Source organism: Dermochelys coriacea, chromosome 2 (genome assembly GCF_009764565.3).
Source record: "Dermochelys coriacea isolate rDerCor1 chromosome 2, rDerCor1.pri.v4, whole genome shotgun sequence".
Taxonomy (NCBI): domain Eukaryota; kingdom Metazoa; phylum Chordata; order Testudines; family Dermochelyidae; genus Dermochelys; species Dermochelys coriacea.
The window spans coordinates 209,501,529-209,519,651 of NC_050069.1; the positions used below are offsets into that span (position 1 = coordinate 209,501,529).

General features: G+C 40.5%; 1 protein-coding gene and 1 long non-coding RNA gene across 6 annotated transcripts in view; one reads left to right on the forward strand and one right to left on the reverse strand.

Moving 5' to 3' along the window:
- OSBPL3 (oxysterol binding protein like 3) overlaps positions 1 to 18,123 on the forward strand; it is a 135,724-nt gene that overhangs the window by 90,253 nt on the left and 27,348 nt on the right. For 3 of the 5 annotated variants that reach the window (XM_038391864.2, XM_043509160.1, XM_038391863.2), the window contains 4 exons: positions 3,247 to 3,354; positions 9,830 to 9,964; positions 10,732 to 10,825; positions 17,182 to 17,432. In XM_038391864.2, the coding sequence (XP_038247792.1) occupies positions 3,247 to 3,354; positions 9,830 to 9,964; positions 10,732 to 10,825; positions 17,182 to 17,432 (588 nt within the window). The remainder of the gene's footprint in view (positions 1 to 3,246; positions 3,355 to 9,829; positions 9,965 to 10,731; positions 10,826 to 17,181; positions 17,433 to 18,123) is intronic. The other 2 variants (XM_043509159.1, XM_038391867.2) reach the window with 1 other exon arrangement.
- Positions 14,327 to 18,059, reverse strand: LOC122458973. Its single transcript, XR_006279357.1, has 2 exons — positions 15,546 to 18,059; positions 14,327 to 14,669 (listed from the first exon to the last, which is right to left on the reverse strand). It is a non-coding gene; the product is annotated as an uncharacterized LOC122458973 (long non-coding RNA).

The window sequence follows — 18,123 nt, forward strand, 5'->3', positions numbered from 1 at the left end:
GTCAACTTCAACAACAAACACCTGGGTCTTAGAAATTTTGTGGCAAGAATATGTGGTAGTCCTCCTCCCAGCTCCCTCCATACTTCACTCAGCCCTGACAAACATCAGACCTTCCAAAAGATAGATGGCCTCTACTCCACTCAGGGTCATAGAACCCATCTGATCAGAAGAGTCTCCTGGCACTGCTCCACCTTCTTCATATGGGAAGAGACCCAAGAGAGTGATGGTTATACTAAACCCCCAGTACCTTATTAAACGGATAAAGAAATCCACATTCAAAATAGGAAACTGCAAGATCAGCAGTAACTGCAAAATCTCCAGAGACTATTCCTGGCAGAAGCATTTCCAGTTCTCAGGGGGGTCATTATGAGATTCTGTTTCTCATACAGATTAGACCTATACCTGGACAAACCCCAAAAGGCTTCATGAAGCTACTGAGGGGCAGACAGTAATGAATTTTTGCCAGAGCAGAGCTCCTGTACCTCTGTTTGCTGCATCAGTCATGAATATAAAAAATTTGCTTGAGTCCCAGCACCTCTTTCATTACAAATTAAGCACTGATGGCAGTCATTATTAAGATGAGGTTGTCAGGCCCCCTTCTCTATCAATTCCAGGATGAACCAAATCTCTTCAAGAATCCAGGAAACCAACAGCCAAAACCTTAATTGCTCTCTAGGAGTACTGTATCCACCCAAACCTGAAGAAAGGACACTAAAAGACTATCCAGCCTCAGAATGGAAATAGACACCACAAGAGGCTTCATAATACTTACAGACCAAGAGAGGAAGGGATAATCAGACTCCAGAATAGATCATGCAGATTCCCCAAAAGACCAGTTCTCAGACATTCAGACGTGTCTCAAAATTTTGGAATCTGTGATGATGCAAGCTTCTTTTATACGCCATTGCAATCATCTCTGTGCGTCCAGTTCTCAGATGGATCACAGCCCATTCAACCAGGTAAGTATCAGCCACCAGGATTGAGAGGTCTCAGGCAACAGCACATATATGCAGAGGCCACCTAGCTATCCATGTCTACATTCACCACACATTTATGCAGCTGATGTACAGTCTTCTACATATGAAAGTGAGTGTGTCCAAGAGGCAGTCCATACATACGCTCCTTAAAATGACTTTAGTTTTTGGGTTGCACTAATATTTAGACTATATGCTTTTATCTGAGCCTGCCCTATCTTACTACTTATTGTCTGTTATTCCCCAGACATTTCAGGGCTAATGGAAATGCTAAGAACTAGAATTGAACATTCTTAGCCGAAAACTTCCTTTCTGGGGAATGGTGTGTCCACTAGTCTGTCACGCCCACTTAAATTATGCTGTATACTTCACATTTTATCCAGCATCGATGCTCCCTTTGTAACCCCTCAAAACTAATTTTATATAGTTAGTTATTTAAATGTTCTATATGCAGTTTAAGGGAAAGTTTTTATTTCCAAGTTATCAAGTTTATTAGTGAAGTTGTTTAAAGATTTTTGTGTTTGTAAATTCAGCTTCAGAAGCACTTATTTGGGAACTAAAAGGGGCCTTGGCCAAAAAGATGTGGCTGCCGGGTATTAAGTTTCAACAGCATCCAGTTTCTGCAGTGAAAACACACACACTCAAAAGTCAGGACTAATGAAGGCCCTATTACCAGAAGGGTAAATATCGGGAAGGAAACGTTTCATAGTGCCTCTGCAAACCTTCTAACATTTAATGTTTCCTTCCTAAAATTAACAACTCATCTTGTTTATGAAATGGTGAGGGAATATTTGTCAGGGTCTTAGGCACCTGGTATAAGGGGTTTGTTTGTTTGTTTGTTTTTGTTTTTTGTTTCATCTTGACTGAAACAAGTGAACTCACCTCCTCTTCTGTCTTCAGTATTTAAAAACTCATGTTTAAATGTAAAGGAAACATTCCCATTTGATACAGTGGTGTTATGCTATATATAAGTGGTTTCTTTTCATAATAGATCACCTTTGTATTTATTATTTGAAGAGATATCTGCTTCTGAAATGGAGTATAGAATGGGGCATTCCATTATCACTGGTATGGAGAAATTTGTGTTTTAACTGTTAGTGAAAACTAATTTCAAAAATTAAAAATATAATTTCAAAATGTTTGATAATAAAATTATTTGCACTAAGCAAAGTCTCACAATATCTTTTTCAGTTTGAGGAAGACAGAGCTAGTCCCATTCACTTCATAATCCTGTTTGATCTTGCGCAAACTACATGAACAAAACCTAATGTTGAATTTAGGTGTTAAAATATGAAAAGTGCCTTTCCTCACTTTCACTTCTGTTCCCCATTGTTCCAGCCACTCTGCCAATGGAACTGTCCTTCTGCCATCACTGGAGTTCTTTCTTGGAGAAACACGCTTGGCCTCTAGTGTATAAGGGCTGTCCTGTGCTCTCTAACACTGCTTGCTCCATCCTTGCCCAAGTAGCGTAGTGTTTATAACCCACAGGTTCAGATGCAGCAGAAGGAAGTGGATTTAGGGCAGTTTTAGAGGAGCAAAGCCAATCGTATGGCTGCTCTGGGGATTACATTTAGGAAAAGTGCCAGTAGTCTGGATGTGCTGTCAGTGATGCAGTGGCAAGCGAAGGGAAGTGTTTTATGTCGGGCTGAAAGGGAAATGCATGTTTCTAATTGCACAGCTTTATAGTTCTGGGGGAAATAGTTTGAGTTAACAGGCATGATTAGAGAGGATAAGTTGTAGAAGGGGATAGAGGAAAAGACCTCAAGGGGGAAAAAACCCATAAACTTTTAAAAACCAGCATATAGCCTCTGGTGGCCTAAGATTTCCCATAGAATCATAAAATATTACGGTTGGAAGGGACTTCAGGAGGTCATCTAGTCCAACCCCCTGCTCAAAGCAGGACCAATCCCCAATTTTTGCCCCAGATCCCTAAATGGTCCACTCAAGGATTGAACTCACAAATCCTGGGTTTAGCAGGCTAATGCTCAAACCACTGAGCTATCCCTCCCATCTCCCCATTCCATTTATTTGAAGTCTCCCTTCCCTCTTCCCTGCCCCCGCACCCCTCCAAAATACTCATGTTTGAGAGAGGAACAATGTCTGAAGCATTTGTGATGTACTAAATGCAAGACCAATAACAGGTCATGTATCTAGTGACTTTTTTCTTTTTTTCTGCTTCATTCAAAGTTTTCTTCTGCCCCTTTTGCACAATGAAGCCACTGTCTACATTAGAAAACTTTATAGCAACAATATTTTTTGTTAAATGTTCCAGGCCATAGCACAAAACACAGATCTTAGAGACCGGTTACGCAGAATACATGCCGAGTCTGTGCTCCTTGATTCAGCAGCCAATGCAAAATCAAGTCCCGATTTGGTGAAGGTGGGTATGGATTTCCTGTTTCAGTGGTCTCTGTTGCTGCAAACCCTTACACTTCGACTGTTGCCTAGCTGCATACTGTCTTGTTCCTCTGTTCCTCATGCAGTGAGTTGTATTAGCAAAAGGAGCTCCTCTTCCCTCGTGTGTGGCTCACGTGATGCTGCATTGTGCAGTATTAATTTAGAACAGTTTTCTAAACACTTCCATTGCTTTTTGCTGGCAGGTCCTTTGTTCTTCTGTTACTTGCCCCTTGCCTTAGGCATGAGCAAAGTCACCCCAACATTCTATCTGGCATTATTTTGTCTCAACGCTGTCTGTTTTCCTTGATCATTCTCGTGTTCCCTAGTTGCTATTGTCACCCATATAGCAGCTTTAACACAGAACCCAAGTAATTGCAGAAGGGGAAGGGTAACTTTACTGTAAAATACATTAAGTATTGTACTTCAGGTGTATTTTATTCTATTAATTTGGTTTGACTCCTTGTTAGTACAGAACATCAGCTGCCAGATCACATGTTTCACTAAGGGCTAGTTATATTTTAGATAAGTGCTAATAACATGCAAAAATAGGTCATTCTTTTAATTAAAAAAAAACAATGGAAAAATGAGAGAGATGAGCAGTTTTAGCAATTCAGTTTTCCTTGTATGTAGCTAGGATGTCCCCTACATATCTCAAATGTCAGTTATAAATAAAAGTTACCCCTTGAAGGAAAGAGAGAGAGAGAGAGAGTGTGTGTGTGTGTGTGTGTGTGTGTGTGTGTGTGTGTTCTGTTTCTGGTGAATTTCCTAAATATTAAATCAAAGAAACTTCTGTAGCCATTGTATAGCAAACGTTTCATTAGAAGTTGAATGGGAGATTTCATTTTGTTTCATGTCCTCTGTAAAGTATTAGTTAGTTTCCTTTATTAAAAAAAGACATTTATTTCATCATTCGGTTAGTTCAACTGTCTTGGTATAATGTACCATTTGAGCTAGATTTTGGTCACACTTGTAGATTTTAAAGTGTAATTGATTGTGCTAGTGGTCTTTGCATTTTATCCCCTTGAGAATTTGAACAGTGTTTCAAAAATGTATAACAGGTCTTCTGGATGTTAGCTTATCTCAGACCAACTCTTAGTCTTGAAAAGATTTTCTTATGAATACATAAAAGGCCTTGCCATGACAATGGGTCAGCGCTGAAGCAATGTATATACCATGCAGTACATGCCTAAATACATAAGGAAAAAAACCTTTAATGTTTCATTCACAAACTGTCCATAACTTGGCTCAGGATTTATCTTCGTTAGCTCAAGGACCAAGGCTCTTGCACTGGACCTGTTTCATTCTAGTTAAATGTGTTCTGAAAGACTGTTAGAGCAGTGTACTCTAGAGCAGTGGGAGTGGTGAGAAAGGGCCACTGTACAAAATTTGGTTTAAGTGCACTCAAGGATACTATTACTTTGCCATTCCAAGTTTCCTGTGTCATTTTTCAGGGTAAATCTAATTTATTTGGAGGGTGCTAATTGATTTTATCATGTTGAAAAGTATTGAATTTTCACAGGATGGGCCACTTTATTCATCCTAACTCTTTTGATGCCAGAAATTGGCAGAATGTCTTAAGCTCCGGTTGCACTACGGCCGTGGTTATGCTCCAGAAATGTACCACTTTGACTGTATGGTGTCACAGGGCTTTGATTTGGTGACAGCTTCTTTGTGCTCTCTACACTCTCCGGTGTAATCATGGCACTTTGGTAACAAATTATGATGATAGACCCTGTAGAAGTCAAACCAGTGTGTGGGAGGGGGCAAACCTAGTTCAAGATTTAGGGTAAAAGTTTAGTTTGTCCGTATAGCAGCTCATGACTTTACTTTATTGCTCATCTTGGAGTCTTATGAAGTAAAGAAGAGAAAATAAAACTCCCACACAGGAAATTGTAAGAACCTACCAGATTCTCAGATGGGACTAATTACTTCATCTTGTTGTTTTTTAATATTGTTTTCAGTCATATACGCAATCCCAGGAACAAGAGTTATCCTGTAAGACTTTGATTATTAGATACCTTTCCCCTCCTAACAAAGAATATTATGAAGCTTTAAATCTTGTGAAGTTATACCTTTTTTTCCCTTCCGTTTTATCACAATTGTATAAGAAAAATCAATGCTGTTCTTGGTATGTTAGTTCACTGATCTTGTACAGAATTTCATAGTATAGTAGAATCTTATTGACTGGCATAAGCTCCCATGGAAACACACCTCAATTAAGCAATCCTCCAAATTCATCAGAGCAATATGGATATGTGGCTCTAGTGCACTTCACTTGCTTAATGCATTGCTTAAAAAATATAAAGCACTAAAACAGTCTATTAAATGTAAGAGATTTGATTATTAGAACAAAATAGGGAAGCTGCTGAATGAAAACTTCATGCTATTAAACACCTGGAAACTATTGCAAATATGTCTGCAGATAACACTGGGCTAGCCAGTGGTTTTTATCCTCAAAAGGAGGATCAGCTCAAAAGAAACAAACAATTAAAGAATGGGGAGTTAACAGACTATGGCAGGGAAGTTTGGGCAAGCAGGACAGGGTTGGTAGTGGAAACAGATCTGGTATCATATGAAGAGGAGTGGAACCACCTCAAAAGATCATGGATTATGGGGGTGGAAGAGGTTTGTGGACAAGGAAGATGGGGTGCAGGAAGGGAAGAAGGGAGAAAGAGAAGAGTTGGTGGACCCCTGAAGTGCAGGTAGCAATCCGAAATAAGAAAATGGTGCATAAGGAAAGAGAAACGAATCGTAAAATATCACAGGTTTCAGAGTAGCAGCCGTGTTAGTCTGTATTCGCAAAAAGAAAAGGAGTACTTGTGGCACCTTAGAGACTAACAAATTTATTAGAGCATAAGCTTTCGTGAGCTACAGCTCACTTCAAATGCATCCGATGAAGTGAGCTGTAGCTCACGAAAGCTTATGCTCTAATAAATTTGTTAGTCTCTAAGGTGCCACAAGTACTCCTTTTCTTTTTTCATAAAATATCAGGGTTGGAAGGGACAGCAGGAGGTCATCTAGTCCAACCTCCTGCTCAAAGCAGGACCAATCCCCAATTTTTGCCCCAGATCCCTAAATGACGCCCTCAAAGATTGAACTCACAACCCTGGGTTTAGCAGGCTAACGCGCAAACCACTGAGCTATGCCTCCTTCCGTCTACAAGCTCATTTTACAGGGAGCAACAAACAACCCACAGTTGGCTGGCAAAAAGACTACTATAGCATTACAAAAATGAGACGCGGAGGGAAGGAAGATGATGCTGCAACACCATTTGATGACTGGAGGAGACTGCAAGTAACACCCGAACAAGCAAAGGAGAGGTGGAAACAATGCTCCGAGTCTTTCTGAAATGAGGCGAGCCCCTTTCAGGTGGAGTTGTCCACACGTGCACCTAATGTGGTGCTTGAGCCTGACATAATGGAGGAAGAGGTGAGAAATGCAGTCTGGAAAATGAAGAATGGTAAAGCAGTGGGACCTGATGAGGTGACCATGGACCTGGTGAAAGTCTTGGGTTAGAGAGAGGCATAAAATAGATGAGCAGAGTGACTAAAACAGTCTGGCAAGACAAGAGATTCCCCCAAGATTGGTGCAGGTCTATCTTGATCCCAATACATAAGAAGGGAAGCATCTGTGAATGTGGAAACTATATTAAGGATTAAAGTTACTGTTGCCTGGGATGATGGTACTGGAACATATCTTAGATGCTAGGATTAGGAGATGATGGAAGCTATCCCCCATATAAGAACAGTTCAGCTTCAGGAAAGGATGAGGAACCACAGATGCCATGTTTGTCATTCCGCAATTGATAGAGAAGGGTCTAGAGTACCAACAGGATTGCTCCTGGGCTCCTATAGACCTAGAAAAGGCACCTGATAAAGTGGACAGAAGGATACTCATACCAGTGCTGAGGAAATATGGAGTTTCTCATTTAATAACTATGGTGTGTGCACTGTATAGATTACCCAACGTGATCAAAACATGTTTTGGAGCGAGCTCCTTTTGAAGTGAAAGTTGGACTGCATCGGGAGTTGACCCTCAGTCCTCTCCTGTTTACCATATTGATGGACTACATCAGCAAAAACATCCCAGTGCGAAAAAGTGAGAAGCCACTTTATCCATGGTATGACTAGCTAAGCAGTCATGCTAGTTTCCATCCCATGCCTAAGACTGAAGTCAGTTGGGTCAGTAAAGTGCCACAGGGAAACTGGATATAAAGTTTAATGGAGTACCATTAAACCAGTCTGGCCAATTCAAGTATCTTGGCAGCTGTGTTAAGGAGATGGCAAGTTTGAACATGAGATACAGTCCAGACTGGAGAGTGCTGGGAGTGTGTGAAATAACTTCTCGGGTTGTGAATGACAAGCACATACCATTGAGACTAAAAGCCTAATTGTATAGAACTATGGTGTGCCGTGCAGTGCTACATGATTCAGAAGCATGGGTTGTAAAGAGATGGCAGGGCCAATATCTACAGGTGTTTGAAATGAGATGTTTTCATGCAATAAAGAGTCACACAGAGAGAGATTGACTTCCATTCTAATGCTTTCATTTTGCAAAGTCTGTGATGTGGCTGACAAAATCCAGGAAGCACAACTTTGCTGGTTTGGATACATATAGATGGTGAATGAAGAGGGCCTGGGGAAGATAGCATAGCAGGAGAGGAAAGTAGGAAAAGAGACCCTGAGGAAGCAATGGTTGAATTGCATCAAAGAAGGTGGTAAGCAGGTGGACATTGGTGTTGCCTTGGTCAGACAAAGGTGGTAGATGCTTGCAACACATCTGCCCCGGATGACAGAATATGGGGAAGATGTGAGCTATTTATCGTGTGCTCAGTCACTAAAACTCATTGCACTGAGTGTGTTCCCTGACAGTTACCTAAGTAGGGGCAGCCATTTATTAGGCTACCAGTTAGTTAAGTAGGTTCTACTATATTGGATCTTAAAATAAACATAGGTATATGCAGAATGAAACTTGAGGGCAGTAACGTGCTCAGCAGGCCACCTTGTCCTTCTCCCCAGTAGCTGTGGAGGTGTTAGAGAACAAGGACGCTTGTTCCTACCCACTTCTTTTCCCTCTCTATACCCAGTAGATAGTCCAAAATAATAAGTCTCTTGGTGCTTCTCCTGCCATCACTAGCCTGCCAACAGCGTCACTCTGCCAAGTACACAAAGACTGTTTAAAACTTGCTGTGGTCAAGACATTCTTGAATCCCCATTATAATGTATAAACTCTATGAATCCTGCAGCAAAGGTTATTTCCTTTAAGTAACCTTGGTAATATGATATTCTTCATTAACAGGGGGTGCTGCACATGAGAAGTGGGTGCAGTACTGGTGCTGCATTAGTGGCCTAGCAGCAGAAAGATAGCTAGGAAAGCAAGACCTTCATTTAGAATACTCTTTGGCTCCTGTAAATCTTTGTATGCCAATTCACTGAACATTTTGTGTTTTAAACAAGGCTTGGGAGGAAATAAATGACAAATTTGCAGAGGCTAGGAGAGAGTCTTACATTTAGTGCCATATCCATTACAATCAGCCAGAAGTTTTGGGGGATGATGGCCTACATCCGTCAGATGGAGATGCTGACATACATGTTCAGACATGGATTGGGCAGGGGTTGTGATACCGGGCTGCATGACTGGGTGGGGCTAGTTGCTGGCACCCCCTCTGGGTTGTTTCTAGTGTAGTTAAGAGAATAAAATGTGGAGTTCCCAGCAGTAAAAATTCTGGGATTTTGGTGATAGGCCTTGGGCTCATGTAATAGGGTGGAGACCTTGTGAGCTGAGGTCCCCACCTTGCTGCAAAGTCCCTCTCCCTTGTGGTGGGGAGGCTGCTAGGATTCTGAGAGAGCCGCCTCCTTGGTGGGAGGGAGGAGAGGGGAGGCTGAGGAGAGATCCACCCCATGTTGTGGGTTACATGGTAAGGAGCCCTGTAACCCTGCACTGGAACCAATTAAGTGCCTGCTATAGAAGAGTCTGTGTGATGCGTGGCTGATGCCCCTCTCCTGTGTTAAAGTTGTGGCCTGCCGCTTAATTCCATGCATATGTCTGTTCCATTTTGCTGTTGTGTCCACATCAATAAACGGAGTTTTTTGTAGTTGCTTCCCTTTCATAGGGAATCGATGTACATGCATGCATTGAGCTAAACAGATCACTTGACTCTTGCAACATTTTAACACTGTTCTTGAAAAAAGATGCATATGCAAGAGCAGTAACTAATTCTGCAAAATAGACGTTACTGAGCTTCACTTTGTCTTTTGGGTGTCTGATTCTTTTGCACTTGACTGCTTGTCCCCGCTTTGAAATGCATGCTTCCCACAGTAAACTGCAGGGCGCATGCGTTCATCTGTGGCAACATTTAAGCCCTCTCTCTGAGTCATGTATCTGTTGGTTTGTACATATATATGTACTTTGCTACTTACCATACTTTTCCCTAAAAGCCTTTTATTTATTTTAAACAGGAAAATTCAAGAGAAAGAAGTAGAAGCCTGGTTCACCAGCTCTCTAGTGAAAGTAGGCTGTCTGTCACGGACTCTCTCTCAGAGTTTTTTGATGCTCAAGAAGTCCTGCTGTCTGCAAGTTCTTCAGAAAACGAGGTCTGAGCACAAATATCAGAATATCTCTCTGATGTACCATATTTCAACATATTTAACCTTTTATCTTTTTGTGTGGTAATTGCAAACTTGCTGATCTTCCACAAATGAAATATTTTGGAGGATTTCAGCATCACATATGCTTAATTGTTTGCTACTCTCTTTTTTTAAAAAAAAAAAAAAACAGTTAAAAAGTATGTACAGGAGGTGGCTGAAGAGGGAGAACAGGCAATGTAGTTTGCATGCCTGATTTTAAAATAAAGTATAAGGAATGTATTTTTGCAGCATCTGTCCTGAATCATTCTACAGGAGCTGCAAGAAATTTTATCATACGATTGTGTATTTGTATGTGTTTTTTTTTCTTGCGGCACCTGTAGGTTGACCTATGGTAGATGCTACTGCAGCATGCAATTGTAAACTTTTTCTATTTCTTGAAATCTGGTCTTATCAACTTTTTGGCATTTCAGGAAAGGCCTCTCTAAATTTTCAGGATCAAAGAAAAAAGTTTTATCTTCAATAAAATTTAATAATGATTTATGAAATCGTTTTAGTGATAGATCTGTGATCTGTACACCTTTTTGATTGTTAGTCTTACCTGTTGCTTCTATGCAACACAGAAACACAGAGAAAACAATACAGATCTCTTTAAATGATGGAACTTTTTTCCGTTAATTTCACAAAGCATCGTAACAGATGTCAGGAGTAGCATAATGCAAACTTATTTTTATATATATATAAAATGTACATTATTTCCTTCCCCCGCCCACCAGGTATCCAATGATGACTCATATGTCAGTGATATAAGTGATAACATCTCGGAGGATAACCTAAGTAACGACATTGAGAACGAAAGGCAAACTTTGGGTAAGATTGGTGTTTTGTTGTATCCTATTCTGAGAAGAGGCATTTTATTACCAGAAATCACTCTGGTATCACAGATTTCAAGATGTAGATGTTGGCTAGTTTTTGCTTTCCTTTTAAGATTTGAACTGTTTTTGGAGTAGTGTTGTTTGGATACTCGTAGTGCAGTCAACAGTGCTCTGATCATTTTAAGGTGGGAGGGTTGCTGTGTATCAGCACAGACACTTGTCTGCTGTCTGTCACCTCTCTGCAGAGACCTGCAGCTGCTCCCATGCTTCTTTCCATGACCTTGGAACCCTATGGAGTAGCTAACCCCAGGTCCTATCTCTTCACTAAAAGGTAGATATTTTCTCATCACTCTGGATCTTCAATACGAACTTGTACCCTTACATACCATTCAAATCCACAGAATAGTTATGGTTAACAAAATGCAGCTTATTTAAAGAAATGTAAGAATAATTCTACACTGATAGGCCTGGTGTATGACCATAGTACTTTCCTCTTCTTGGTTTAGTCTACACTAGCACTTGTGTCAGCAAAACCTTTTTCAGAAAATGGTGTGAAAAAACACAACCCTGACTGACATGACCATCTCCCGCCAACATAGCTACCGCCATTCTTTGGGGGTGGTTTAATTAAGCCAGCAGGAGAGCTTTCTACTCCTGGCATAGAGTGGCTACGCAGGAGACCTTACAGCAACGCAGCTGCAGCGGTACAGATGTGCTGCTCTAAGGTCTGTAGTGTAGATGTAGACTTTGTGTTCTTTTCTCCTGATTACAGTGGTAATTATTGTGTTTAGGGCTGTCGATTAATCGCAGTTAATTCACACTATTAACTACAAAAAATTTAATTGTGATTAATCACAGTTTTAATCGCACTGTTAAACAATAGAATACCATTGAAATTTATTAAATATCTTGATGGTTTTTCTACATTTTTATATATATTGTATTCGGTGTTGTAATTGAAATCAAATTGTATATTTTTATTACAAATATTTGCACTGTAAAAATGATAAAAGAATTGGTATTTTTCAGTTCACCTCATACAAGTACTGTAGTGCAATCTTTGTTGTGAAAGTGCAATTTACAAATGTAGATTTGTTTTGTTTTTTGGTTACATAACTACACTCAAAAACAAAACAATGTAAAACTTCAGCGCCTACAAGTCCACTCAGTCCTACTTCTTGTTCAGCCAATTGCTAAGAGAAACAAGTTTGTTTGCATTTGTAGGAGATAATGCTGCCCTCTTCTTATTTACAATGTCACCAGAAAGTGAGAAATGCCATTTGCATGGCACTTTTGTAGCCGGCAAGGTACTTGTGTACCAGATATGCTAAACATTTGTATGCCCTTCATGTTTAAACCTCCATTGCAGAGGATATGCTTCCATGCTGATGCAGCTCATTAAAAAAAAAAATGTGTTAATTAAATTTGTGACGAATTCCTTGGGGGAGAATTGTATGTCCCTTGCTCTGTTTTACCCGCATTCAACCATATATTTCGTGTTATAGCAGTCTCGGATGATGACCCAGCACATGTTGTTCATTTTAAGGACACTTTCACTACAGATTTCACAAGACACAAAAAAGGTACCAATGTGAGATTTCTAAAGATAGCTACAGCACTCGACCCAAGATTTAAAAATCTGAAGTGCCATCAAAAATCTGAGAGGGATGAGGTGTGAAGCATGCTTTCAGAAGTCTTAAAACAACACCACTCCAATGTGGAAACTACAGAATCCGAACCACCAAAAAAGAAAATCAACTTTTTGCTGGTGGCATCTGACTGAGATAATGAAAATGACCATGCGTCAGTCTGCACTGCTTTGGATGGTTATCAAGCAGAATCCGTCATCAGTATGGACGCATGTCCACTGGAATGGTGGTTGAAGCATGAAGGGAACTAGGAATCTTAGTGCATCTGGCACGTAAATATCTTGCGACGATGGCTACAACAGTGCCATGAGAATGCCTGTTGTCACTTTCAGGTAACATTGTAAACAAGAGGCGGGCATCATTATCTCCTGCAAATGTAAACAAACTTGTCTGAGTGATTGGCTGAACAAGAAGTAGGGCTGAGTGGACTTGCAAGCTCTAAAATTTTGCATTGTTTTATTTTTGGATTCTGAGTGGTTTTTTTGTACATAATTCTACATTTGTAAGCTCAACTTTCATGATAAAGAGAGAGCACTTCAGTACTCGTATTAGGTGAATTGAAAAATACTATTTGTTTTTTACAGTGCAAATACTTGTAATCAAAAATAAATATAAAGTGAGCACTGTACACTTTATATTCTGTGTTGTATTGATTTCAATTACATTTGAAAATGTAGAAAACCTCCTCCTCCAAAAATATTTAAATAAATGGTACTCTATTGTTTAACAGTGTGATTAATCATGAAATTAATTGTGATTAACAGTGTGATTAATTGTGATTAATTTAATTGCTTGACAGCCCTAATTGTGTTCATTTAAATATCTTGCTGATTGCATGGGGACCTTGCATTTTTCATTCAAAATGATTCTTTTAAAAAAAAAAAAAATGGGAAGAAATGCATAAAACTAACATCATATAATATGCTTTTCTCTTGTCCTGGACTATGGAAAGCTGCACTAAGGAGTTATTTGATTACAAGGGTTAGAGGCTGGAACTATAACTTTTGTATTAGAAGTTCTGTCAATGCTGAGTTCCTGGTTCCCTGTTCTCCCTCTGCCACTTCAGCTTAAATCAAGATTGGATGTCTTTCTAGAAGATACGCTTTTAGCTGAACTAGAAATTACAGGATTGATACAAGAATCATTTGGTGAAATTCAGTGGCCTATGATCTGCAGGAGCTCAGACTAGCTGATCATAATTGTCCCATCTGCTCTTAAAATCTAATTCTCAAGACAGCTCAGCATGTCCGTGATCTCCCGCACTGTGTAGCAAGACCATCTGTTACAACTCTAGGAAACCATCACCAAATTTTTCAAATGTACACTCCTAAAGTTAGACACTGAAAGAAGCTTCCTGACTATTACAGGTGCTCAACGCCCACAACTCTAAATGAAACCAGCAGCCACTGAAAAATCTGCACTTCTGGAAATAGAACATTGTATGTAGGCACCCAAAGTATGGATGTAAGTGCCTAAAAAGCTAGCCTTGGTGTCAAGCCTCCATTAGCATGGTTAGACTATACATCTGCTGTTTATCTCGGATTATGTAGGCCCTGATGTATTTACAGCTGTTGATATTGCTTTTAATAGGCCACATCTTTGGTGACTTCCATGGAGCTACAACAACTTACACCAGTTGAGGATGTAGCCCAAACTATTTAGTTCAGTTGATTAGTCCTTGCTATGCAATCTCAGGGTTTCAAAGGGTGTGACAGCATCCCATTTCAAAGAGTTGTTTTGAACCAGAATACATTTTTAGCACTTTTTTGTTGCCTTTTCAAAGGCGATCTCCTCCCTGCTGCAGTCTAGGAAAACAGCTTCCCTTTGGGCTGAGTCTTTTCTCTTTTGATGTTAATTGTCTTCCTCCCCCATGGGAAGGTCTGAGTCAACTCCTTTCTGAAAGGGAAGTCAGACAAGTATGTTAATTATTTTCTTACCCCTGGTGGGCTCTCAAGTTTAGGATGTTTGCAGTCTTTTATGCAAACTAGCATTATGACAGATTGCATTTAGGCAGGAAAATAATGTGCAACAAATTATAATTCACCTATTCTGTGTTGTTTGTCATAGCTACCATGCAGGGATGAGATTTCAAACTCTTAGTCCTTCATTCTAGGGTAATCAGTGTCTGGGAGAACCGCAGAGGCAGAGCGCTCTGGGCAGCGCTGTAACTTTGTGTGCATTGGCAACTTTCTGGAAATTCACTAAAAAGAAAAGGAGTACTTGTGGCACCTTAGAGACTAACAAATTTATTTGAGCATAAGCTTTCGTGAGCTACAGCTCACTTCATCGGATGCATTTGGTGAAAAATACAGAGGGGAGATTGATATACACGCACACAGAGAACATGAAACAATGGGTTTTATCATACACACTGTAAGGAGAGTGATCACTTAAGATGAGCCATCACCAGCAGCAGGGGGGGAGGGAGGAAAACCTTTCATGGTGACAAGCAAGGTAGGCTATTTCCAGACGTTAACAAGAACATCTGAGGAACGGTGGGGTGGGGTGGGGGGAGAGAAACACTTCAATCTCTCTGGTCACTCGATTACAGACCTAAGGGTGGCTATTCTTCAACAAAAAAACTTCAAAAACAGACTCCAACGAGAGACTGCGGAATTGGAATTAATTTGCAAACTGGATACAATTAACTTAGGCTTGAATAGAGACTGGGAATGGATGAGTCATTACACAAAGTAAAACTATTTCCCCATGGTATTTCTCCCTCCCACCCCACCCCCCACTGTTCCTCTGATATTCTTGTTAACTGCTGGAAATGGCCTACCTTGCTTGTCACCATGAGAGGTTTTCCTCCCTCCCCCCCTGCTGCTGGTGATGGCTCATCTTAAGTGATCACTCTCCTTACAGTGTGTATGATAAAACCCATTGTTTCATGTTCTCTGTGTGTGTATATCAATCTCCCCTCTGTATTTTCCACCAAATGCATCCGATGAAGTGAGCTGTAGCTCACGAAAGCTTATGCTCAAATAAATTTGTTAGTCTGTAAGGTGCCACAAGTCCTCCTTTTCTTTTTGCGAATACAGACTAACACGGCTGCTACTCTGAAACCTGGAAATTCATTGATGCCCTTAAAACAGTGATGACAAAGTTGGCAGCAATAGTGTAGTCCGGCCAGGTGCCACTTTTCTTCAGTGTCATTTTGGCATGGTCTTAGCAGAGTTAGACAATGTAATGTAGATGGCCACTATATTTTTACCACCATCTCACTATTGCGGGCACCAGTGGAGTTTTACTGGTGTTAGTACAAAGTGGGAAACTTTTTAAAAATGGACAGACTGTATCTTCATGGGCAATGCTTTGCAGGAAAGTGTAGACAGACTATGGAAGCAGTCATATCCATCCCTCTGAGTGGGACATGGCCTTGAAGACTCATGTGGGGAAGACAACATGGAAAAGGAGGAAATGATTTTGGGCAGCACCCAAATGTACCAGGATCAGAGATGGGCGCTGTAGAAACAAATAGATGCTGTTCAGGGTGATTGAAAATAAGATGGTGAGATAGTGGGAGGGATGAGAGAGAATATACCTGATGGTTTAGACAAATAGGGGAACATATAGCTAATCCAAGTATTCTACTCAGGCCATTTTGTGACACGCTGTCTGGGCTAAGGCTTATCTCTGTGGTGTGGCTTTTATTTTAAATCTATCTCAAGTCATTTACTATAAAACTTGGAACTATTTATCATGCCCAGATTGCTCTGACACCCCAACACAGAGCTCAGCCAGTCTCTTGGATGTGTGAGTTACCCTTTGAATGTCAAGTAAACTCGTAGTCTTCCTGTGACCTTTTCCAGCACATAGGTGTGTCATGAAGCTAAATTCAGTAATGTTTGTGAGGTATTTGGGTACTCAGATATGCACCATGGAAAAGCCTGCCAACAAATATCTGGTGTTTGGCTACAGCAACAGATTTTTCCTGATATGAGGAGTCCATCAATTCAGTAGAAAGAGTTGAAGGAGGAGGTGTTTTCACATTTGAGTTCTGTAAAGCACACTTTTGTCTTCTAAAAAGAATGTCAGCTTAATTGAAGATCTGTCAGGAAGGCGTTTTTATGTTACTTAAATGTACATGAATCAGTCTCTTGTAAAACAAGATAAAATATGTGCTCTTTAGAGGTGTAACTTCTAAGAGCCTGTGGATATGTCTACACTGCACTAAAACACCCGTGGCTGAGCTATACCAAGTGACTCGGACTTGCAGGGCTTGGGTTGCGGGGCTATAAAATTGCAGGGTAGACATTCAGGCTCAGGGATTCTCCCTTCTCCTGGGGTCCCATAGTCTGGGTTCCAGCCTGAGCCGAACTGTCTACATTGTAATTTTATAGCCCTGCAGGCCGAGCCCCATGACCCAATCAGCTGACACGGGCCAGCTGCAAGAGTTTTATTGCAGTGTAGACCTACTCTTTTAGACTTTTACAGAGCATTTCAAGAGATTCTTTTCAAGCATTTATGCTTCATATCTATCTCCATAAAACTTGCTTGGTTTAAAATCTTGTTTTAAATTATCAGTGTACAGCAGATATCTTCAAACCAGAAGTCAATATTTGAGTCACCTGGGGAGCGAAGGTTTGTCTGAAGGATAAGGAAATTGCTGATGCTTTAAAACATCCATAGTGTTTTCAAAAGAGATGATACTGTAAGAAAACAATGAATTGCTTAATGTGCTCCTGGCATTTCCTTCCAGATTGCATTGCTGAAAGTGGGATGGGAAGCCATTCCAAGCGGAGAACATGTTTGCCGGCTCCATGTCCTAATACCAGTAACATCAGCCTATGGAATATCCTGAGAAACAATATAGGGAAGGATCTCTCCAAGGTGGCCATGCCTGTTGAGTTAAACGAGCCACTTAACACTCTTCAGCGACTTTGTGAAGAACTGGAATACAGCGAACTACTGGATAAAGCAACACATACCCCGAATTCATTTGAAAGGATGGTAAAATAAAAAAAAATAAAAAAAAAACCCCTTATCTTTCCAATTCTGAGCAACATGAGATGTAACCGAAACAGAACACAATGGATTTTCTTAAGCCTAAGAGAGCAGAAAGTACTTTTTTCATTTCTTGTGCTTACAGCACAGAGGGGCAGGTTTTTAAAAGAAAACATAACTAGCTCCTGTGATCTGTTTGACATAATTTCCATTGTCCTAACTGAGTAGCCATTCTTAGATGTCTGATTCTCCTGCAAATTTAGTTAAGGGAGAAGGTTAGTTCTGGTCTGTGTTGCCTGTCTTCTCTCTCAAAGGTTTAAAATGTGATTGATTTTTTTGTTTTGTTTTGTTGTGGAACTAATATGCTTTGTTTAGAGGACTTATTCCTTCACCCACTTACTTCCCTGGTCCTTCTCGCATGAACAGAGAGCAACAATACCCGAAGTCCAAAGGTGCAAACAATTCGATGTTTATTGGGGTGAACTTCCAGCAAGCATGATTCCAGTTTCCTTCCTTAGTGTCCCCCTTCCCAGCTCTGACACCACAGAGCCTTACACCTGCGTCCCTGTTCCCATTCCTGCCCTTAGCCAAACATGATTCCCATTTCCTCACTGCCATTCCCTGTTCCCATTTCCCACCCACACACCCACTTCCTGATTGACTGCAGACTATATAGTAAAACTTGAGTTGGACTTAG